The sequence below is a fragment of the Penicillium psychrosexuale genome (assembly GCF_028828465.1).
Source record: "Penicillium psychrosexuale strain IBT 29551 chromosome Unknown utg000004l, whole genome shotgun sequence".
In the NCBI taxonomy this organism is placed as follows: Eukaryota; Fungi; Ascomycota; class Eurotiomycetes; order Eurotiales; family Aspergillaceae; genus Penicillium; species Penicillium psychrosexuale.
Genome location: NW_026643189.1, coordinates 2093235 through 2116082, shown reverse-complemented (window position 1 = coordinate 2116082; position 22848 = coordinate 2093235). Strand labels below are relative to the sequence as shown.

Here is a 22848-nt window from a genome sequence, read left to right as displayed (position 1 = left end):
CCTCTATACTCCGTATCAATCCTCGCGCTGACCCTTTCAGTCGAATACGAACTATGGTGTATAGGTACGTACTATACTGTAGAGACGTTATTGGCTGACTCTGACAACATTGTTTCTTGGCATCTACACATAGCCACCAACGCGTTCAACGCGTTCAAGGGGTCTAGAGTGCAGATTAGTACGGAGGGGAATTAACCCTAGTTCATGTGCCAAGAAATCCTATGTTCTTGTTCTATTTACTAGTACCCTTAACTTCCTAGGCTCTCCTCTTAAATGTTGTGAAGGTCAGCTGCGATTCAATCCGACCTTATCGCTTTGCAATAACACTAAGTTAAGTTGATTCTATGTTTTCTGTAGGAATCATAGATTATTTTTTAAATGCTATACGATAATCTATTCACCGGAAGTCCATTAAGAAGATAGCGGCTAAAGAAAGTTAAGCTCTAAGTGTCCTAGCTCCAAATACGAAATTAAAAAGCTAGGCAGTTTTTGTCACGATCTACTATAAATCGCTATCACACGCTTCATGTTTTGCTCGCTTATTATTTGCAATTGTTTACTTCAGATTGTTTGCTACATAGATTGTTTGTTAGCTAGCTGAGCTAGACGTTCGAGGCTTACAACGTTGACAGACAAAGTGGTTAGCAGCTATATAACGGCTTCCCACTCTTTCTTTTCTGATTGACCTGGCGCCTCACAGCTTTCAGATAACATACTCCGTAGTGGCTGGACATAAGTATTTGTACTCCTGGCCCCACACCCCCATGATTATATAATATATTGCCTGCCAAAACCCCATGACTTCATACTATGAAATCTATATATTACGCCTTTTAGGTAGGCGGTATGAGTCTATAGTGACGGTGAGTATGCGGGGGTGCAAAAACTTATGTCCAGTCACTGTATTGGCAATATTAGGCTTATTAGTCTTTCCTGTGACTGGTTCGATCCCCTTTCCAGGGTTCTTATCTCCATGCGACTCTGGGGTTCCCAGTGATGTCATTTACAATACTTTGGATCATCTCTCTCTTATAAACCTCAATGAATCGAAACTCGGAAGGAAAGATGGCGATTACCACCCGTACTAGCCGGGTATGTCTAATTCTTGCTGGTGGAAATACCGTGGACGGCCATGTACTGACGTTTACATGTCGCAGGAACAAAGCAACGATGGCCCCAACGACCGGCCAGTTAATGACAGGCACCTGTCTCCATCGTTCCTTGAGAAATTACCCGCTGAACTCATTCATGAGATTGCATCTTATCTCTCAGCTCCAGATCTGGGTTGCCTCGGTGCCACTTGCCGGGCCCTCGTCGATCATGCATCGAATGACTTACTATGGGCTAGCCTGGTGAACGAGAGACTGCCTACTCCTATCCAGAACTCAGGTCCCTTTGAGTCATTCCGCCGACTTTATCTTGCATATCACCCCTATTGGTTCATTCCTCAGCACAAGATCTGGTTCGCAGACACGGAGCACACGGGGATGCTAATCATAGCTCGATATGATAATCGTCGGGGTGTGATTGAAGCATATCCGGTCTTTGCAGACCGTGGCTTTCCTCAATTTCAAACATGGATATCACACCCAGAAGTTATGATCCAATCTTTTGAACCCAGTGTATACAAGGGGTTCGATCCTGTCTTATTTCTCAGCGACCATAATCCGTCCTCCCGAACAGCTCCAATCCAATCCTTTAAATCAATGCCAGAGCGCCACATGCCAATGTATTCGGATACGCGACATATGTACACCTCGCTGTCTCTTTGCTCTTCATTTCAACATAGCGAATCTAGGGTCAAACCCTATGTGCTTTGGCCACCACGAACCATTCAGACCAATGCACGTACAGTTCGTGATTTGAGGGACTCATCCCCGCCAATACCGAAACATTTATCGGACTTGTCGGAATCGTTCTTCCGTGTCAGGAAGTGGGCAAACCAAGAGCTTACGTCGCCGGCACCAAACGAACCGGGTCTGACCTTCTCAACTCTCGATCCTGTCCTTTATACCCCCACCACAGCGAAACCCTACCAGGGCATTTGGGTTGGCGATTATTCGGCCCATGGATGTGAATTCCTGCTTGTCTCCCAGGATAACATAATGACCGTAGCACCCGGTGCTGATAACGAGTCGAGGATAACCGACGCCCAGGAGGATGTTAGACATCGAGGTCTGCTGCTGGCTGTCAAGCTGACAGGTGACCCCAATGTTCCTCGTGGACAGTACTCATTTGTTGCCGACGACATTGGCGCCAGCGGCTTCATTAGTATTGGGACGGAAGAGCCTTTTGTCGGCGCCCGGATTGTGCGTTGCCGCGGTCATGTCGCTGGACTTGGGTTCCATGACGGTAAGCTGCCTTGGTAGATACACCATATCGATCTTGTCTAACATGTAATTTGCCAGACACCTACATTGAGTCCCAACTGATCCTTATTTCTCCTGATCACATGGCTCATTACTGGAAGGAAATGGGCCATGTCTCTTACTACCGCCGTGTGGACATTGACGCTCTCTAACTACGTATTGTATGATTGACTGGCAAGTTTTTGGGGTTATCGTTTTACTTTATTCCGTTTTTTATTTGTAAAATACCCCCTTATCTCCATGTTATGTTTATTGAGTTGTTTAGGTTGTGATATTGTGAACTGGGTTTAGCGTCCATCTTGGGAGAAAAGATGAGCTCCCAGCAAGGTCCACGATATTGACATAGACCTTCGTCACGCGGTAATCATAATCATTAACTAGTCTCCTGCGGGTGAATCTGGTCTTTTCAGCAGTAGTTCACATAGCATACGATGTAGTTCACAACGAAACTCTCGTAGCTCGCCAGCAATTAGCTTCAGACATGCAGTACCGCCTAGGTATGCACCAATAGTGACCTCGAACTATCCGGGTAGCACCGTCTGACAAGCCCGTGACTTATGTTCATACCTACAAGGAGAATATTCCAAGAATTGTCTGCTAATTTCATGGCTGGATTTGTGTGATGATATAGACATGCAGAAAGATAAAAGGTATCGAAAACAGGCAAAACGCCATGACCATATAAGCACCGGTCGAAAGTGGAGGCTGGAGCGCAGATAAAGATTGGTCATCACTCGTCAATTCGGCTTTAAAGCATATACTTGTGGTGTGCCGGTGATTTAAAAAGACACAGCCACAACACAGACTCAGTCTGTACATACTGATATTGTATCACATTGCCATAGGGCCAAGAGTCAGGGCCAAAGCCAGATATGTGCCTCTAGTCCGCAATCATACACACATAAGACGGCCGAAAGTCAAGTCGCGAGAAAGGGATCGCCGATTGTCTCTCCGAGTCGAGTATGGCGGGGTCGATCATCGGCGTCGTTCAAACCAGGCGGACGAGCCCATAACAGCCACCGACTGGTCCATCATCCACTCGCCAACACCAAGGTAGCTATCAACCCATTTCTTGATGTCTTTGTTGTCTGTGATCTTGTCTGAATTGAGGCTGGGGCTATGAAGTTCCCACGCACACACGACCCAACCGGGGGTGCGCAGGAGTAACAGAGTTAGCTAAGAGTTCTCTCATGGATATCGAGTGCACCCAAGACGAGCAACAAGCAGAATAAACAATAGCTTGGAAAAAGACGATCGTGAGGGGTAGGGTGCATTTACGTGAGGCCCGTGGAGCGCTTGACGCCTGCGAGGAAGGCGGAGACTGCGGTTGAAGGCACTGGTTAGTCTGTATTCGGAGGTACAATATGGACACTTTAGAGGACTCACGGAGAACCGCATCAAATGCGTAGTGGGTAAGACGGCCGAACTAGATTGCAGCACATCCGAGTCAGCCATGGCATGCTCTATGTTCCGAGGACCCCGGTTGTCCAGGATCGGCCAGCAAAGGTCACTCACCATGATTCCGAGTAGTAAGTGTCAACACTGTGGATATTGAGTAACCGGGAGTTACCAAAAGCTTAAGAGGCGAAAGTAAGAGGAGACCAGGCATCAAGACCGCCTAAAGAGCGGTCACGTGGATATTCACATGACGTCTCCCGAGTGGCTGGAGACGAGGCTGGTGAAACTGGTGTACCTGACATAATCCACATTGTGGCTGGGGCCGGATCGGGGCCAAGATTGTCACTAGTCCGGATTCGGTCTATCGATAAGCGTTCTCATCCCACCGAAATCCCTCTGGGGTCTTTGAGCTGGGGCCTGGATCAATTGGGTGTCTGGATTTGTCACATTTACTCGCTACAAGGACTCCAATCTACAGCGCGTAGGCCAGCACGGGGTAATCCTCCGCTTTTTTGCGGTCAGCCCAGTCCGGAGTTGATATATAATTGTTTTTTCTGTTTGGACTGTTTATGCCGCCTCTAACCACACCAGCTTTTAGTAAATAGAGAATATAGCTGAACAAAGAGAAAGAAATAAGAACAGTCAAATCCTCATATGTCACAAAATTCACCGATTAATTTGGTAGAAAGATATGGTCTAGTCGCAATAGTACAAAAAAATGGTTTGGGGATGGAACCAATACTCACACCGGCGGGCAACATTTTTCCTACCGCCCCGCACCCATCCGTTTTCTCTTTCCCCTCCATTTCTCATCCTTCTCTTCTACCCATCCTCCCTGATTCTCAATTGATCAGAACTACCCTCATCCTTTCTACATCAATTCAACAGTTGTTGATCATCTCAAAATGGCGGTTACAAACTCCCTCGACCACCTGAGCAACCGCATGAAGCTGGAGTGGTACTCCAAGCTCAGCACCGATATGGTGCCTGCGAAGAACTTCCGTCGCACCTCCATCATCTGTACCATTGGTATGTCAAAGAAAACATCAGCTTAAACCTACCAGGAAGGTTCTGGTGGAGAAAAAAAACACCGGTTATTAACAGCCAATCGATCAGGCCCCAAGACGAACTCCGCCAATATGATCAATGCTCTCCGCACAGGTATGAAAATAAAGTTTCCGATGGAAATGGGCAGCATTTTTGGATAGTTAGTCTGACATGGCCATAGCCGGTCTGAACGTCGTTCGCATGAACTTCTCCCACGGATCATACGAGGTCAGTATCTCCAATCAACACCCGAATGAAGACCTTCACTGACTTGGCCTGCAGTACCACCAATCTGTCATTGACAACTCTCGCGAGGCCGCTCGTATCCAGATTGGCCGCCCTCTCGCCATTGCCCTGGACACCAAGGGCCCCGAGATCCGTACCGGTAACACACCCGGTGACAAGGACATCCCCATCAAGCAGGGCACCGTGCTTAACATCACCACTGATGAGGCGTACGCCACTGCTTCTGACGATAAGAACATGTAAGATCATTCCCATTCCGAAGAATGGATTGTTTCAATCGACAGTCCCTCAATGTCGCACGAGTTTGACATGTGATGTGGACTGACAACTGTGTGACGACAGGTACCTGGACTACAAGAACATCACCAATGTTATCGCTCCTGGCAAGCTCATCTATGTTGATGATGGCATCATGTCATTCGAGGTGATTGAGATTGTTGATGCGCAGACCCTTAAGGTCAAGTGCCTGAACGACGGCAGCATCTCATCCCGCAAGGGTGTCAACCTGCCGGGCACTGATGTAGATCTCCCCGCTCTCTCGGAGAAGGATATTGCCGATTTGCGATTCGGTGTCAAGAACAAGGTCGATATGGTCTTTGCCTCATTCATCCGTCGCGGCAGCGACATCGAGCACATCCGTTCCGTCCTTGGCGAGGACGGCAAGGAGATTCAAATCATCGCCAAGATTGAGAACCAGCAGGGTGTGAACAACTTCGATGAGATTCTCGAAGCGACCGACGGTGTCATGGTCGCCCGTGGTGACCTCGGTATCGAGATCCCTGCCCCCAAGGTTTTCCTTGCCCAGAAGATGATGATCGCCAAGTGCAACATCAAGGGCAAGCCCGTTATCTGTGCCACCCAGATGCTGGAGTCCATGACATATAACCCCCGCCCCACTCGTGCTGAGGTTTCCGATGTTGCCAACGCCGTTCTCGACGGTGCTGACTGTGTCATGCTGTCTGGTGAGACCGCCAAGGGTAACTACCCTTGCGAGGCCGTTCGGATGATGTCCGAGACCTGCTTGCTGGCTGAGGTTGCCATTCCTCACTTCAACGTCTTTGACGAGCTGCGCAACCTTGCCCCTCGCCCCACTGAAACCTCCGAGTCCATCGCCATGGCCGCTGTCAGCGCCAGTTTGGAGCTGAACGCCGGTGCCATTATCGTTCTGACCACCAGGTAGCCGAAACCTTCCTGTCATTTTGTATGAAGATCATACTAACAAGTCCATAGTGGTAAAACTGCCCGCCTTGTGTCGAAGTATCGTCCCGTCTGCCCCATCCTGATGGTTACTCGCAATGACACCGCTGCCCGGGTAAGTCGAATTGTATCGTTCGAATTGTATCGTTCTTTGCTGACAACAGTTCCAGTACTCCCACTTGTACCGCGGTGTGTGGCCGTTCTACTTCCCTGAGACCAAGCCTGATTTCAACGTCAAGATCTGGCAGGAAGATGTCGACCGTCGCCTCAAGTGGGGTATCAACCACGGTCTCAAGCTCGGAATCATCAACAAGGGTGACTCTATCGTCTGTGTCCAGGGATGGCGTGGCGGTATGGGCCACACCAACACCGTTCGTGTGGTGCCCGCCGATGAGAACCTCGGTCTGACCATGGAGTAAACTTTCTGTAAACTCATCAGATGGTAAGCTTTCGGTGAATGGATGGTCCAGTGTGCTTTTTTTTACCGCCGGTGTGCGGATGGGATACATACCTCTTTTTTCTTTTCTCGCTTTTGTTTCGTTCGAAGCCAAGTTTGTTCTGCGCTGGGACCATAGCCCGGAAGGTTAATACATTGCTCATGTAAATGAAACGAATTTAATGCTTTCCGGTCAAGTGAAATGGGTTAGTAGAGACCACACAATTCAATGAATAGACATAGGACTGATATTTTGCGCTTGAGACTTTATAGACTTGCATCCGTCGCGCGTCGAGTCCACGAATGTTGCTATCGCATGCATGGAGTAACTGCTCCAAATCCCATGCGCGATTCAAACGAGAATGATCCATCCTCTTGGAAGAAGACTTCAGTCAAAAGAATGAAGAGAAAAAAAGAACTTGCACAAAAAAAAACCGATGCGGGGGACGCAGAGCCCGACACCGAGGCCCATCCATGTGCCCGAGGGGATGACGATATCACCCAGGCATATGCCGCTGACGAATTCTGTGCTTACCCCTCTCTGCAGCAGGAGATGATGCGATTTTTGAGATTGTCCGGGCCATTAGCGAAAGAATGAAAAAGAGAATTAGAAAAACAGGGCCAATAATTTCGTTAACAAATTTCGTGGAGCCTTTGCCGCCCCGATCCCGGTTTTTGCCGATGGTTCCAAAGATTAGCCCTTGGATTATATAGATCTGTGTTCATTAGTATCTCTCTTAGCAACGCGGACAGCACCAATTTTATGTATCAAAACTAAGATATTGTTCGTATTTGTCCGATATAAACTATATAGCTGTAACACTTTCGAATTGAACACGTTATTTTGACCTTCTATGTACTGGTGGTCCGTGGATGCTACGATGGCTACCCTTGTGAGATATTCTTCCTGAACTGTAATTATGCTCCTACTGGCAGCCCTCTACCTCTGCCTCTTCCAGGGCCTGGTATGGGCCGCTCCGTTCCCTGCCACCGATTTCTAGTCTCCTCCAGTAAGTCCTGCGGAGTTTTACCCTCCGCATTTGGTTGACCCATCAACATAGCAGCTTCCTCCCCAGCAGCCTCCTTCAGAACACGCATCATCTCATCCTGAAGCCTGATCTTATTCGCAGTTGTCACTTCCTTATCTCTCCCATCACATCGTATATGATCATTCAAAAACCCACGCGCTGCCGCATGAAAGGGCGTCTCCCGGAAAGCATTCCGAGCGCGGAAATCCGCCCCGTGCTCAATTAAGAACCTTGCCGCCGAGACCTGCCGCAAATTCTGGGCAAAGACGTGCAATGCCGTCTTCCCGTTGTTCTCGGCATGGTTGATATTGACACCGTGTGATAGGATTAAATCGAGGAGGGTGGTCTTGATAGGGTCGCCTTGATGGGAGTGGTACCCTAATAGATGTAGGATGGTACAGCCAGAGCCATCGGGGATCCGGGGGTCTGCCCTGTATTCGAGTAAAGTGCGGATAGTAAGCTCGGCGTGTTGGCACATAGCGTGGCTTATAGCAGCATAGTGTAGCGGCGTGGATCTAGTGTTGTCAACAAGGTTGATACTAGTAGAATCATGGTCAAGGAGCAGTCGAAGGGTCTCTGTGATTCTGAGCTGCTTATCTAGGAGTCTACAGTTAGAACCTCCAGGACCGCTAGCTGCCCAATGCAGTGGGAGTCGCCCATCACTATCACAGGAGGAAGCCAGGTCAGGGTTGGTATTGTTTTTGTAATGTTGATGATCCAAGAGCAATTTAACAACATCAGCATTGTAGAATAGACTTGCTAGATGGAGCGTCGTGACATCATACGCGTGACCGTTTGTACTCCTGAATTGGAACGATGCCCTGGCATGATGGAAGTGTTGATGCTTAAGGTAGATATCGGCACCGGAGTTGATGAGCCGTTGAATTAATGGTCCATTAGCCCTCGACACAGCAAGCCCAAGCACACTATCTTGTACCTGACTTCCCCAGGGAGGGATACCATTTGGCAAAGGTGGAATAACATCTGTCGCTGAACAGCCTCGGTCGAGAAGAAGATGAATCAACTCATGGCCCCGCGCAATCCGATCCCGAATCCACTCAGCCCAATGAAGACCCTCATCTTCTACTTCATCTGGGTCTTTATCAAGATACATCAGCGAACCCGCAGCCACGAGGATCGGCGTATCTCCGGAATCATCTCGCTGATGTAAATCCACCGTCCCGAGCGGTAACTGATTTTCTGGACTGTCCAAGACAAAGCGCACTACATCAATATTTGCCGCACCACACGCGTCGAGCAGCAGACGGAACTTGGGGTTGAACCTCTTGACAACTTCCGGGGCCGTAGTATACACATCCAAGAGAATTTGAAGAGCCTCGGGACTGCCGTACGAGGCTGCATTGAACAATGTGTCCTCTAAGTAGGGTGTCCCAGGGGCGATCACATCCTCGGGATTGCATGAGGCGATGAATTGACGGAGTTGAGGGAGGTCGTTTTGCTTTATGATATTCACTAGCCTGTTTCTGCGCCTGCCGATCACCTGAGAGGGAGATCCCGGGGGGTCCGGGGGGTCCGAGGGGTCCGAGATAGGAGAATCGCCCTCTGCCATGACAATTTATTCTCCTTCCTCTCTTTCGTGTTGTTCTTCTTATTATATCTGCATTTCATCTGTGGAAAGAGAGAATGTGCGTGTGTGAGAAAGGGGAGGGGAAAGAAAAGAGAAAGCAAGCAGACGAAAAGGGAAGTTACGTCCCAACCTTGGAAGGCTGGGCGGCCCCACTAACGGGTAAGTCCACGGTCGGTCCAGGGGTCTAGGGGCCCACGGACCTCTCCAAGGCTTGTTCTAGACTCATAGGTAATTATACACGGAGTACTCCATACGGAGTAGGAGTATATACCATTGTACCTAATGTATTGAAAAAACAATGTGATTGTATTGGAATTACCACAGCAACATAAACACAAAGGCGGTGATTCCAGCGGTAGGCCTTGAACCGGTTTTATTCTAACTCACCACCTCGGGACCTCGGCCTTCGGGCGCCGATCACAACCCGAGTTACCGTCAGCATTATACTTTGTACTAGTATACGAGGTTCACATCTAAAATCCACTGTCTATGTTGTATGCCTATCAACACTACTGCCACCTTACAAATTGAACAAATTGTTTAGTTATTATTTTTTTCGGTTCTTGTTGCTTTCGGCTCTTACAATTTGTGGGGCGGCCCGTACATATGCTCAAAATATATCCATTAATTCAAAAACTGTACAATATATCATCCTGAGTATCAGATCCCCAATACCTAGGTGGCATCTATGCCAATTCGCACTCGATAAGACTCTCGACTCCTTTCTGGGTACTCCAAATCTTCGTGATTTTCAACCCAGCAGATCCCACCAGTTGGTGCCAGTGAGCTTCAGTCCGCTCGGTCGAAGCGAAATCAGCCATCATGATAATATCCAGACTGGTTGTCTCCCAGTACGCGTTGGTATCAGGGATGACATTCTCGTTAATCAGCACCTTGCTGTGTCCGCGCTTCATAGCATTCACGAGACCCTTCAAGATCTTGCGGCAGTTATCGTCTGACCAGTCGTGCAGGACAGAGTGCATATAGTAGGCGCGAGCACCTATAGAAGAAAATATTAGTTTTGATCTGAGTTGAGAGGGGGTCATAGAAGGGGAATCATACCCTTGATAGGCTGCTCGTTGAAGAAGTCATGCTCTAATGTCTCGATCGACGGATCTAGCTGTCCTGACTTGGCTTGAGCGACCACATCGGGAAGATCCTCGATCACCAGACGTCCAGGAGCATCAGGCCACTTGCGCTTAAACTCCGAAATATCGTGGCCTAAACTGCCGCCGACATCGACGAGGAGAACATCATCCTGTGTGACATCGGGGAACAGGCTGGGCACGTCGAAGAAACCGACATCCATCCAGCTAGGACGGCCTTGGTGGTAGGCAGACATGTGGTTGTTAAACTGGCTAGCGGCATCTAGGTTCTCCTTCATAAAGTCGAAGAAGTGCAGATCGGTTCGGAACCCGCGCTGGAAAGCGCAATCCTTGCCGTTTGATGGGTTGGTATAGCCGTCCTTTTTGAGCTGGGCAGGTAGAGCAAGCACACCGGCGGTGATGCAATTAGTCCTAACCAATGAGTTAGTATTATCCTTTTTGATTATATGCCCACAAATTCCGACTTACATGCAAGGGTATGCATCATTGTATCGTTGCAAGCTTAGCGAGATTGAAACTCCGGTGCGGCGGTATTCATTAGGACCAGTCTCGAGGATAACTCCCATTGCGCACAAGTGCTTCAGAATGCGAGCTAATCAAATATGTAGTTAGTTAGGTGTACCCACAAAGCACAGGACGAGATTGTAAGTTACGTACCAAGAAGAACTGGGTCAGCACCTGTGGCCTTGGCCAACTCGGCAGCAGACTTAGGCTTGTCATCCTTGGACAAGATAGCAAAAAGTCCCAGATCAACACCTGTTTCCAAAGAAGCGTAAAGAGTAGACTATGGTGTCAATATTAGTTGCCGTCAACAACACAAAGGTACGCCTTATAAGCATGGGAACTTACCTGGGACCAACAGTATCTGATCATAGCCTCACGTGGGGTCTCAAGGGCATAGACCAGGGATCGAGCGGCTTCCAAAAGGGTTGTTCGATCGGTGTTGTCTTGCAGACTGGCGACTTTGCCAAGGGAGGCAATTTGATCAACCAGGTCAGGAACGAGCTCGGGTGTGTTAGCGGAAATTGCTACGCGGTCGACGAAGGCCTCCTGGAGGTCTCCGTTGGTCTGGCAATCTCCAGTTGCATGGATTGTGCCCTCCGTGTGTGAGTTCCCATTAGCTTGGGTGGTTTCACTCAATGTAAGGGTTGCAATGTCGGCCATTGTGAATGTAATATAGATAGCTGGTATAGATAGCTTGGGAATGCAGAAGAATGTGAAGAGATCCAAGTCAAAAGTACTCCAGGGGTCTTTAAATATACTACATTCATTATCTACGAATCCCTTTTTTTTTGAAACAAGCTACAGTCACTGTCTCCTTTTCTTTAATGAAGCTACGCCAGCTGAGCAACGGTTGGACCGGGTTCAATGATATGGATCCGCTATCATGAAGACCGGCTGGTATTCATCTCACTGGAGCCCTGTGTGCTAGAAGATAGGTTCCACCGACACTACGGAGTAAGTCGGTTCCAGTTGGGACAAAGGAAGTGGAGACGCAACGGTTCAACGGTCTTCCTATTAGGGTAACAAACGAGCAGATTGTCTAACGGCTCGCCTGAGCCAAGAATATCACTTGGTATGTTGTGCCTACGTATGTTGTATATAATAAGTACCGAATAAAGGATAATCACAATAAAATTAGAGCGTATGGGCCCACATCCATGGATGGATCTATCACAAGATGTTCCGAAGGAATACTCATTATACGTTATAGGCAGTTGATGTGCTCAAATGACCTGGCTAAAGCTAATTCCCCATCCAAGTGCAAAAGTACAATGTATGTACTTTGTCCTCAGCGAATCGCGTAAATATATAAGCGGAGTATGTGGAATTGATCAGAGAGGGCTGAGATTCTGATAGAATCGGCTCAGTGGACCGGAATACATTGATATCCACACCAAATACCCATAGTGAGACGGCTAATCGCGCTTTTTTGGTGCTTTTTTTTAACGATATTTCGCTTGTTCGCACGGGCTACTTCGTGCTCTGTACTCCTTATATTCGACGACGTACTTAACCCCGTAGTACTCCGTACTCCGTACTTTTGTCTATTTTCAACTTGGACTTGAAAAAAAAAAGACCCACGAGGCGAGCTTGTGGATTAGAAACCACCCACTCTCTTCGTATTACGGTGGGACTATTAAATTCAGGTTGGATTGTTAGCACATTTTTAGAACCCAAAATATGATCTAGACTTCACCCAAGATCTACACTGCATGGTACAATTGTTTCTTTCTAGAGTACGGAGTAGGTTGGCCAGATATTTCCAAATAAAACCCCAGTTATTCGGCATGAGGGCAGTGCACGCGGAGTATCTCCAGCTACTGCCTACGATGCAGGCCCGTCCACCGGGTATTGGGGTCCCATTCCGAGACTGCTGTCATTTCGTTTAGCGGCATCGACTAACTAGCTAGCGTGACAGGGATCATACCCCTATCCGACTACGGAGTACTCCGTAAAAGCGAGCTAGCTATAATACTATTGTAGACGATGGGGAGATAAATCGTCAAACAATGATGAACAATGCGCTTACCAAAATAGGACGATCATCGCAGCTAAAATCTCGAAGGATTGGCTGTTTAACGGAGTTTCAGGAAAATAATAGTACGGAGTGACTGATCGAATAATGCCACACTGAAGTCAATCCTGTACTTACTTCCATGTACATATCTCATGTGAACTTTTATGTGCTATTGTTGGTTTTAGAAGGCCCTTTCCTGTAGGGCTATATATAAACTACTCCATAACGGGGTCGCACTCTCTCGCACTTTCTGGCCTTTTCCCGCTGTCTCTGCATCAAGATTGAGACAATGGTGGTCACCGCCGGAAATCTTCACGATGACAAGGGTCCCAAGATCCTGGCTGTACTGTGGACCTTGACGGGGCTAACTGCCGTTATGGTTGTGGCTAGGGTCTACATCCGGCTCAAGCTACTGCGGAACTTTGGTTTGGATGATTATTTGATTGTGGTTTCCATGGTAAGAGGCTTTCTGTCCTTTCGAGGTGAATCTAACCGGAGCTTGTGTACTAGATAATGGGGTTTGCATATTGCGGAATCTCTACAGCAGGTGTGGGTGTGGGTTATGGAAAACATTCCAAGTACTTGAGTACGGACAATCTGGAGAAGGCCATTCTACTCAATACAGTCAGCTTTTTGTTTGGGATTTTCTCTTTCACTCTTCCCAAGATTGCTGTGACTTCCATGTTGACCCGGATCTTGAACCCCAAACCACTGCATAAGGCGATGCTGTGGACGATGGTTGGAACCACAAGCGTCGTGTCCATTATCTGCATTATAATCTTGTTCACAATGTGCGATCCAGCAGAGGCATTGTGGAAGCCTGAACTTGTCGCAGCAGGCGCCAAGTGCAAAAGTACATCGTTACTCATTGACTTTGCTATCTTCACTGGATGTAGGTCTCATCCCCTTGGAACATATGTCTTGGAATTAACCCCATACTTCTAGCTATCTCTGCTCTTGCTGATCTAACTCTGGCCGTTTATCCAACAACCGTCTTGTTGAAACTCCAAATGTCTCTACGAAAGAGAATTGCGCTATGTGCTGCTTTAGGGCTTGGTGGAATGTAAGTTGATACCTCCCCAACTCATACCATACTACCCAGAAGCTGACCAGAGTGGCGATGAAGTGCTTCTGCGATGGCGATTATAAAGTGTACCCAGCTGCGTGGACTTGCCGACAAATCCGACTACACATGTATGTCCTTATTATCCTTCTCGCTTTAATCAAAGGCTGACCAAACAAAAGACGGTACTGCCGACCTTGTCATGTGGACCAAGTAAGCATCTTCCATCCGATCCTCTTGTTATATGATCTAACCCTTTGTTCTCCGTCTAGTATTGAGGCCGACGTCGTCGTGTTAGCATCGTGCATTCCCACCTTACAACCACTCCTCGAAATCCTTCTCGGCAAACGAGCAATGGGCTCATACAGTCAAGGAAAGAGCGATCAGCTCAAGACCAGCAGCAATTTCCCCTCCTCATTCCATCGCTCCAAGCAATCAAAACCGCACGATGACCTCTGTTTCACCAACATCGACGATCAAGAGAGTCAAGAGAGCATCCTTCATAACGATGACCACGGGAAAAATAGCCTCCCTCTTGGACGTATCCACCGCAAAGATGATGTGATTGTGGAATACGAATCATCTCCACCGAAACAAGGGCAAGGGCAAGGGTCGGCATATTCTCATTGGTGAAGCGCATGAGCTACCCCCTTCCTAAAAAGGCAGCCCCCTTGGCCTATCGAATAACATTTCGATGGCCGTTCCATTTTCTACGCAAATCAGTGTCTCCTGGTTGCACCCACATACCTTTAATTAACGGATTTCTTTGCCTTTTTCAAAATATATATAGACGACTTATGCTGAACGCTTTGGAAGTTGGGCAACAATATAACTTCCTACTTCTCCCCAAACCGATGAAAATTCGAATTAATTGGTGGCATAAAACACGATCTCATAAATATGACTTCTCATGGCTTATCCGCTTGCACATCTAGAAACCAGTCGGCCCGGCAGTTTGCTAAAGTTCTAATATTAGGGGTATCCCGAGGTTGCACTGGAAAGCAGGAGATAAAGAGTGACAGGGCTTGCAGGGTGCTGCTTTTCACAACATAAATATGAAGAGAGGCATATTGAGTAGGCAAAGATTCGGGACTGGCTATGAGAATATTGGTATGAAATGAATGTCTAGAGGCAATGTTAAGGCATGATGATAAGAAATTTCTAACACATGAAACATCACCCTGCGCTCCGCCTCATGAAAATTCGTCAGGTCATAAATCATTAATGTAAGCTGTTCATGGGCGCAGATCAAAACGAAGACTGTCTAAGAAGCTGTCAGTAACCAGTGTCTTCCACAAACCCGTTCCCATCAACAGTCTCAACTTCAGTGTTCTGGTTCTCATAGCGGTACATCGCATTTGATGGGAATTGATGCCAGCAGCTAAACTCGTTAGTATTCAGTCGCACACCCGAGGGAATATATATCAACTAACCTTGGAGCTTGAAGCACATATCTAGCCATTGCCTCACGGAAACGACCCTTATATTCTCTAGGACTTGTGACCGTTGGCCGATTTCGCCCACCGCCAGCAAATCCTTTGTCCTTGATCCAGGACTCGAGCTTTTTGTCCCAGGTGTAGGTGCGAATGCAGTCAATGATCCCTACCACCAGTTCATTGCGGCTTTCATCGATGGCGATCATGAGTGAGTAGTCCATGACGTCTTGGCGACCCAAAAAGAGTGTGTCATTCCATACACTTTGGCCAAGAAGCTTCTTTGAATGCTCGCGGGCAAAGAGAGGGGTTTCATAGATGAAATCCACCATGTTTTCGTCCAAGAGAACCTCGTCCCGTTCACCGGTACTCTCTACTTTGCGGTTTCGCATTGAGCCCTTCAAATCGAATATGCGCGTAGGGACACGGTCATAGAACAAGTTCTCCATTAACAACAAGAACCAATTGAACTCTGTTCCTGTGACTGGGTTCTTGATAATGACTTGGTAAAAGCCGAACATCTTAGCGATTGCGGAAGGGAGTTCATGAAACAGGGCTTCGGACATGATTTGGAAATACGCCGGGGCGAATTTGAGGAAAGCCTGCGTCTCAATCGTTGAGAGAGACTTGAGAATGAAACGGTCATCAAGGGTCTTTAGGAACAACGATTTTGTCTTGCCACCCTTTGAGTCCCACTTTGCACACCGAGACAATGACTCGACGATTCGATCTGCCACACCACACTTTTTACGCAGAGCATCAAACTGCTCGGCGTAGAACACTTTGCACAGCATCTTGGCCTGGCCTTCTTGGAATTGATACTTTAGGTGTGTGCCCGTAGGTCGCAAGAGAGCATGTTCGACCTGTGCTTCCTTCGCAGCCTCGATGTCGTCTCCGGCGTCTGGTTTTTGTTCTTCCGCCTCGTCAAACCGCTGTTGAATGGTTGAAAGTTTTTCTTTGTAATCGGAAGAGTCTAAAGCGAAGGCTACCAAAGAGCTTGGTTCATCCTCGCGAACAATAATATTGCAATCAGCAAAGACATGATCCATGACACTGAGTGGATAGTCAAGAGACGCCCAACCACTTGCAGAACGTTCAGACCAGAAGTTTGTCAGCATTTTCAGAAGCGTGGTACGCTCATGTTTAGGGAGTTCTTTGAAATCAATTGAATCATCCTCTGGTGACTGTTTGGTCTCTTCATGTGAATCTACTGGATGGAGATCTTCAACTATGTTTTGATCCTCATCACTTTGGTGATCATCTGCTTCGTCGCCAGACAAGAGTTCGTCGTCAGGACAGAGTGCACTGTCTACTTTCATAGGCTCTGCGGGAGACTCGCTTGCCAGAGAGGGCTCATCATGAGTTATATGATCATGCGTAAGTTCATCACTCTTGCGACTCATGTCATCCATTGGGATCCGGGGAGCCGAGGGCAGATATTCATCACTATCAACCGGCGGTTCGCGTTCTTCAACAGCCTCTCGTACATTTCGATAGACCTCCACGATGGGCTTCGAGGACGCCAATGGGAATGCTCGGGACTGAGTGCCCTTGGCAGTGCGTTGACGTCTTTCGCGCTGTCTCTCTTTCTCGAACTCACGACTCAATTGCTCAAAATGCCTGGCGAGGTGAGAAACCTGCGATATTCCCCTTGACCGTGGAATAAGCGACTGACCCGCGGCAAATCGGGCACTCTTGAGGGAACTTAAGCCTAAACGATCGCTCAGCTTTCTATCCGATGACTTTGTTGGTGATTGCACTGCAGGGGTTTCCGGATCGGATGGGTTGGCGAACGCTAGTTTCAACCCTGGAAGTTGAATGCTGTGAGATGATCGTGGTAGATTCGCAGCTGGCTGAGACTGAGTACGCAAAAGCGGAGGAGACCGTATCTTACCGGTGCGTCGAAAGGCTAGCTCGGTAGGCCTCGGTATTGCTGAAGGCCGACGTACTGGGGTATTTGCTATGTCAGGAGATACGCTGTCTTCGGTTCCATTCTTGGTTCCTTGATCGGGAATCCTAGAACTTTCCGGTGGTGATAATTCCGATGATCCGTCGCCGGAAATCATAACAGGGAGACCGGTGTTTATGGGAGATTGATTCGAAATGCTAGCATGGCCGGCAGGAACAGCCAAGTCGAGATGTCGTATTTCTTCTTGTGAGACAGCCTCATCCTGGGGAGAAGACCTCGTCCCACCAATTGCATCGACTGATACAGTTGCTTCCTCAGCCGACGCTGGAGGCGAGTGCAACTCGACTTCTTCGAGGTCCTCGCGGTGCTTTTTGCCAGCGTGCTCCTCGACAACGGAGACCAGTACATCCTGTGCCTTCTCCGGCGAAAGTGTCATACGTCGCATCATCCGTGGCCTGTCATCTTCCTGGTCGTTCTCATCTTCAACATCCGTGGGAGTTTCGAGGGCATCATCTGTAGAAACCGATGTTGCATCTTTGTCGAGGAAGATCTTTTTGAGTTGCAGTGTTGCCATATGCTTGATATCCTTCTCAGATGGGAAAAAGTTCATCTCGAAATCGGCAAATATCGTGTCCCATTCGACAACCTTTTCTTGAACTGCACGGAGGACCTCATTCAGCGGTATGATCTCCCAATAGCGAGAACTTGTGTATTTGTCTTGTAAGTGCCGGACCAAAGAGCTATGGTCTTCATGACTCTTCTTGATCAAAGTTTCGATTTTCGTCTTGCAGCTCTCCAGTAGCTCGGGAACAACACTCTCGGCATTGATGCCTTTCAGTCGGTCTTGAACAGAGGCCATGAATTTGTTGAGACGTTGCTCGGTACGCGAATATACTTCGTTCCTCAGCCTCAGATCGTTGTCCACCTTCCAAGTGACACGAGGCCGTGGAACGATAATCTCCAGAAGACGAATAGGGTCATATTGGACCCGCAAAGCAAGATCCCTGTAGCCAAAATAGTGGAGATAATCCCGCCGCAAATCATGAGAGCAACCTCCAGTACGAGCAAGCAAGTGTCTGCCCCAGAAACACAGCTCCAGATATTTTCCGAATGAATATTTCCATGTGCTCGGGGACATAGGCATAACTTGAGTTTCATTGCCGCAAATTTTGCAACAGCTCCACATCAGCACGGCATTATGGAGCCCACGGAGCTTAGAAGGATAAGGCTGGACCAGGACACTGATCTGAGCCTCGCCATGTACGTACTGGCGGTGGTGTTCGAACATGCGTTTCTCGCAGCCGTTGACGGTACATACGGAATTTGCTGTGTGACAAAGGTCCTCTACATACTGCCCAATTGTGAGATCTGACTCGAAGATTGTGTCATCTCCATGCTCATTATAGAACTCCAGGGCAAAGGTATCTGGCCCTGAGCAGGGGACTGATGTTGTTGTACACACAACACTGTAGAGAATGACCAAATTCTGATGCGCATAAGGATCAAACATGTTGGAATTCCCCGCCACATAGGCTTCCCACTGGCGCTTTTGAGTTTGATGGTGATAAAGAGCCCGGTCGTACTCAGCTTCATGCGCAGCATGCAATACTTCCTTGACTTTTGCTGGCGCATCTTGCGGTGATTGATGGACCATTTCCGGGGTGATGAGGACAAACTTTTGTGGTTTGACCTTTTCATCGGTGATCTGATTAGAATTGCGGTCTTGATCACGAAGAGACTTCAAATACGAAAGCCTGCGTTCCATTTCGCGCGCACGCGTTAGGAGATACGGAGCCTCGAATTTTACGAAAGGAGAGGCTGACAAAATCTTTGTCTCGTAATCCTTAACCATATCGTTATAGTATGTCGGCATTGGGATGTTGTCTGGAACTTTTGCAGCATCGGCATCAACAAGAATTTGGCTATCAGAGATATCACCACGTTTCTCGTTGGCTCCCTGCTGAGCATTAGACGGGTCGACTAGATGTGCGTTGCCTTCGTGAGTGGTAATCTGCGGATTGAATTTATTGTCTTTGTTGTGCCCAACTGCTGATTCTTCTGTCGGCGAGGTTGATATCCTGCCGAATTCATCTCGCATAAGATTTGTTTCTAGACGGAGGTTGTACACAACGTAGATCATGAACTCAGTGATGCTTTTCACATTCCCGAGGACTTGATCATCCCCTCCACGCAGGATAATGGTACACCCGAGCTCTTTCGGACAGCCGGAAATGTACATATATGTTTTCTTCCGACCATTATGAACGTAGGTTTTCACGTCGAAACTGCTGCATTCACTATGCAATGTGGTCGTCAAGAGCTTGTCCATAGATGTCATAATCCTAGTCTGTGTACATCTCGACACAGCCTCTAGAACAGATGGCTTCACGTTGTATGCAGTGGCAATCCCAGCTTGCTCGAGGAGGCCAAGAGCCAGGCCAGAAACAGTTTTCTCGACCAAAAGCAAGTTTGGACGCAATGCTGCGATCCGACTGACCAAGTTTTCTAGAAACTCACGCTCTTGTCGAATGACAGGTTCGAGACTCATAAAATGTTGTTGTTGACGAGCATATTCAAGAGGAAATGTGATGATCAAGATGTTTGGACGTGAAATGTTCCGTGACATGCCTTTCAGGGCCAAATTTTTGGTGAAAACGAGTCCTGATACATAAGAAGTGTCACCAGGTCGGCCGCCCGGAATCTTCTTCAATTTGACGTAGTGTCGAATGTCCATATCATCTCCTTTTTGGACATCTGGATCAACCTCATCTGCTGCTTTCAACAGTATTGGCATCAAGGCGTTTTCCCAGCTGTCGCAATTTGGCACAGCAGATTCTACAAGCAGTTGATGGAGAAGCTTTCGTACGTGTTCCAGACTCGCTTTGTTCAATTCCACAGGTGGCGCATCAATGCCTCTCATTGATGAACTTCGAGTCATCTTGAACCCGCCCTGCTTTACATTCTCGGGTAAAGGTATGACTGGTGCTGAGTTGTCATGAGGGGGCATATTGTCCTTAGATGTCCTGGGTGAATGGCGCGGCTGATAACTGCTAGTAACGCTCAAGTTTCGACGTCGAGAAAAACGAGGGAGATTCACCGCTCTTGAACTCGTGATACTGGCTTCGTCTGCATCTCGATTCGTACTGGGAGTACTTCGGTCTCCAAAAGCAGATCTACCCTTTTTCATGGCAGCGAGAAGCCCACCAAATGATGCTTTCTCATTTTCACCCCCACTCTTAGACAGAGTGCCCTCAGAGACCGCAGACAGGAGGCTAGGTTGCTCATCGCCACTGGATGCATCATCCGAGAGATATTGAGCAAGGTCAGGGTCAATGATATTATCTTTATGAAAGGCAGGGAGTCGAGATTCAGCGTCTATGTCATCTGCATGTCGGCGTTGGAAGGGGGCTCGGTCTTCATGATATGGCTTGAAGCCCCGAATATATTGCTGACGAGAGTGGTGACGTTTGTGACTCATGGAGTGTGGTCTTCCACCCAGCGAAGACCGCAGAGAGCGCGAAGAGGTAGGTCGTGTTAGAGGGCGATCAGAATCAATTTCAAGAATTGCCGAGCGGCGGTTATGTCCCTCCCCAGCACGTCGTGTGGCCGGTATAGCCATCGTCGGGGTTCTCAGAACGTGATCGATCGATTGAGACACAACCGAAGATGAATCATCGTCATCCGCAGATGCTCGTCCAGGACTGGTCCAGGTGAGTTCAGAAACCCGAGGATTGGCCACTATGGGGCTCTGCTCGCTGTCGGAGAATTCAGATGAATCATCATCGTGCGCATTGATCATCTTTTCGCAGGGTTTGCAAACCCGAATATTCCCAGGCTGTCCGAACCGTGTTCCCGAAATGAGCAGAGTGCATTTCGAATCAAAGATTTGACCACAGGTTCGACAGTGGTGCTTTCTGCGAAATGTTGTGAAAGGTTCTCCGCAATGAAAGCAGTCTTTGGCATTCTCATCCCGCATCCAAAAATCCCTGCTAAGCAGTTTACTTCTTAGCTGCGATAAAACACCGTCGCTCCCGGCGGGAGGTTGACGCCTGGCTTGGCTAGTAGCCCGATCGAAATCAGTCTTCAAAGGCGGCAATGAGGAGACCGTTGTGGCAGTCTCGGCCGTGGAGGCCCGTGAAATCACGTAGCCAGGCAGCCGCGCTGCTCGGATTGAGTGCGTTGACTCCTCATTGGATCTACCGGGAGCTGTGACCTTTGCAGGCTCATTGGAGTTGGAGCTGTCACGAGGAATGGTTGTCTCCATGTTGGTTGGGAGTTTTTCAGCATTGTACGGTACTGGGTCATGAGAGGAAAGTTTTGATAAACTATTTGACGTAGAAACCGAAGCTTTCTGCTCTTCAGAAGGGAAAGATGCTCTTGATTTTGATCTTTCTCCCGGATGCTGAGATGCATGATCCTGAACTGGCTCAGATTGCTTGGTATCTCGCATGTTAGCTGATTGAGACGAGTTTTCAGGCAGCTTTTGTTGATCTAGAGTGGAGACGGACTTCCGAGACTGGTTGTCAGGAGTATATGTTGCTGAGTCTGTGAGGTTGAATTCCTCATGATGACTTTCATGCATCTTTGCAGACAAAACTGGTGAATTAGAAAGGTTCTGACTCAATGAAGAGGATGTTTGACTCATGGGAAGATCCATAGAGCCTTCCTTGCTACCGGTACTTGTCGATCCTGCATTATGGATTCCCTGGAAGGGGCCATTAATGGAGCTGCTTCTTGAGCAGTCAGCTTTCCCGACTACGTTCACATGAAGTTGAGTGACTGCAGGGTCTGCCACAATGGCGCTACCGGTGGCTTTCGTTAACGGTGCGATACTGGGCTTGATCCCAAGGGATGGTGACACGGAGGCCTTGGAAGATATGCTGCCATTTTTCGAGGATATTCTTGATCTCTTTCCTAGATTCGCTTGTTGCACAGGATCTTGATAAGTGTGGAAGTCTGGCACAACAGGCGAGTGTAGCCTGGATCCTTGTAACGAGTTGGGCTGTGATGGCAGATAATCAGCGGAGCTTGTAGCCACGTCTGAGACTGGGTTTGCCAGCGAATTCTCCGAAACAAGACTCTTGACTGCAGGTGTCTCTGTCGGATTTTTGTCTGCAGTTTTTCCGCCACCGCTGACAATATCCCTCACCCCTCCGACGGAAGTCCTAAAGCGACTATACAGACCGCTTAGTCCACCTTGCAATTCGTCAGACAGTCTTTTCTCATCCGATGTGGCAGCCGGGGCTGGCGGACTAGTAAACTCGTTGAAGAGAGTGAGAGACTCGGACTGATACGCTGCATTATGATAGTTATCCAGAGCTGCATTCATCGATTCTCGTTCGGTCTGAGTCGTGGCCATAGAGCTGCGTGATCCGCGTCGCTCAAGAGGAAGCGAATTGGAAGACCCCGATGGACTGTGTGAGTCCTGGGACTGCTGAGAATCCATCGCCAAGTTAGGCAGAAAGGTCTCAGATCATCTCCGCACAGGATCTAGGCACCGTTGATAG

The 22848-nt window shown here is 48.2% G+C and overlaps 7 protein-coding genes across 7 annotated transcripts; 3 read left to right on the top strand and 4 right to left on the bottom strand.

Annotated features, from left to right (window-relative positions):
* Positions 1–1041: 1041 nt before the first annotated feature.
* N7518_006611 (uncharacterized protein) lies at positions 1042–2521 on the top strand (the record flags this gene model as incomplete). Its single annotated transcript, XM_057187538.1, has 3 exons — positions 1042–1092; positions 1158–2352; positions 2409–2521. The coding sequence occupies 3 exons, from the start codon at positions 1042–1044 to the stop codon at positions 2519–2521; spliced, it is 1359 nt and encodes a 452-aa protein (XP_057039241.1).
* Positions 2522–3344: 823 nt separating this feature from the next.
* N7518_006610 (DUF1748 domain-containing protein) lies at positions 3345–3887 on the bottom strand (the record flags this gene model as incomplete). The annotated part of the gene is made up of 4 exons (XM_057187537.1): positions 3345–3480; positions 3648–3690; positions 3756–3795; positions 3885–3887. The coding sequence occupies 4 exons, from the start codon at positions 3885–3887 to the stop codon at positions 3345–3347; spliced, it is 222 nt and encodes a 73-aa protein (XP_057039240.1).
* A 785-nt stretch (positions 3888–4672) lies between these two features.
* Positions 4673–6676, top strand: N7518_006609 (pyruvate kinase CDC19; the record flags this gene model as incomplete). Its single annotated transcript, XM_057187536.1, has 7 exons — positions 4673–4796; positions 4884–4928; positions 4996–5042; positions 5097–5299; positions 5403–6236; positions 6291–6372; positions 6428–6676. The coding sequence occupies 7 exons, from the start codon at positions 4673–4675 to the stop codon at positions 6674–6676; spliced, it is 1584 nt and encodes a 527-aa protein (XP_057039239.1).
* Positions 6677–7611: 935 nt separating this feature from the next.
* N7518_006608 (ankyrin repeat domain-containing protein) lies at positions 7612–9291 on the bottom strand (the record flags this gene model as incomplete). The annotated part of the gene is made up of 1 exon (XM_057187535.1): positions 7612–9291. The coding sequence occupies one exon, from the start codon at positions 9289–9291 to the stop codon at positions 7612–7614; it is 1680 nt and encodes a 559-aa protein (XP_057039238.1).
* A 704-nt stretch (positions 9292–9995) lies between these two features.
* N7518_006607 (O-methyltransferase family 2) lies at positions 9996–11579 on the bottom strand (the record flags this gene model as incomplete). Its single annotated transcript, XM_057187534.1, has 5 exons — positions 9996–10309; positions 10372–10826; positions 10884–11007; positions 11073–11199; positions 11265–11579. 5 exons carry the CDS (start codon positions 11577–11579, stop codon positions 9996–9998), a joined length of 1335 nt encoding a protein of 444 aa, XP_057039237.1.
* Positions 11580–13225: 1646 nt separating this feature from the next.
* On the top strand, positions 13226–14632 carry N7518_006606 (uncharacterized protein; the record flags this gene model as incomplete). The annotated part of the gene is made up of 6 exons (XM_057187533.1): positions 13226–13393; positions 13447–13828; positions 13882–13999; positions 14063–14130; positions 14182–14212; positions 14272–14632. The coding sequence occupies 6 exons, from the start codon at positions 13226–13228 to the stop codon at positions 14630–14632; spliced, it is 1128 nt and encodes a 375-aa protein (XP_057039236.1).
* A 642-nt stretch (positions 14633–15274) lies between these two features.
* N7518_006605 (1-phosphatidylinositol-3-phosphate 5-kinase FAB1) lies at positions 15275–22787 on the bottom strand (the record flags this gene model as incomplete). Its single annotated transcript, XM_057187532.1, has 2 exons — positions 15275–15380; positions 15433–22787. 2 exons carry the CDS (start codon positions 22785–22787, stop codon positions 15275–15277), a joined length of 7461 nt encoding a protein of 2486 aa, XP_057039235.1.
* Between the last annotated feature and the right edge of the window lie 61 nt (positions 22788–22848).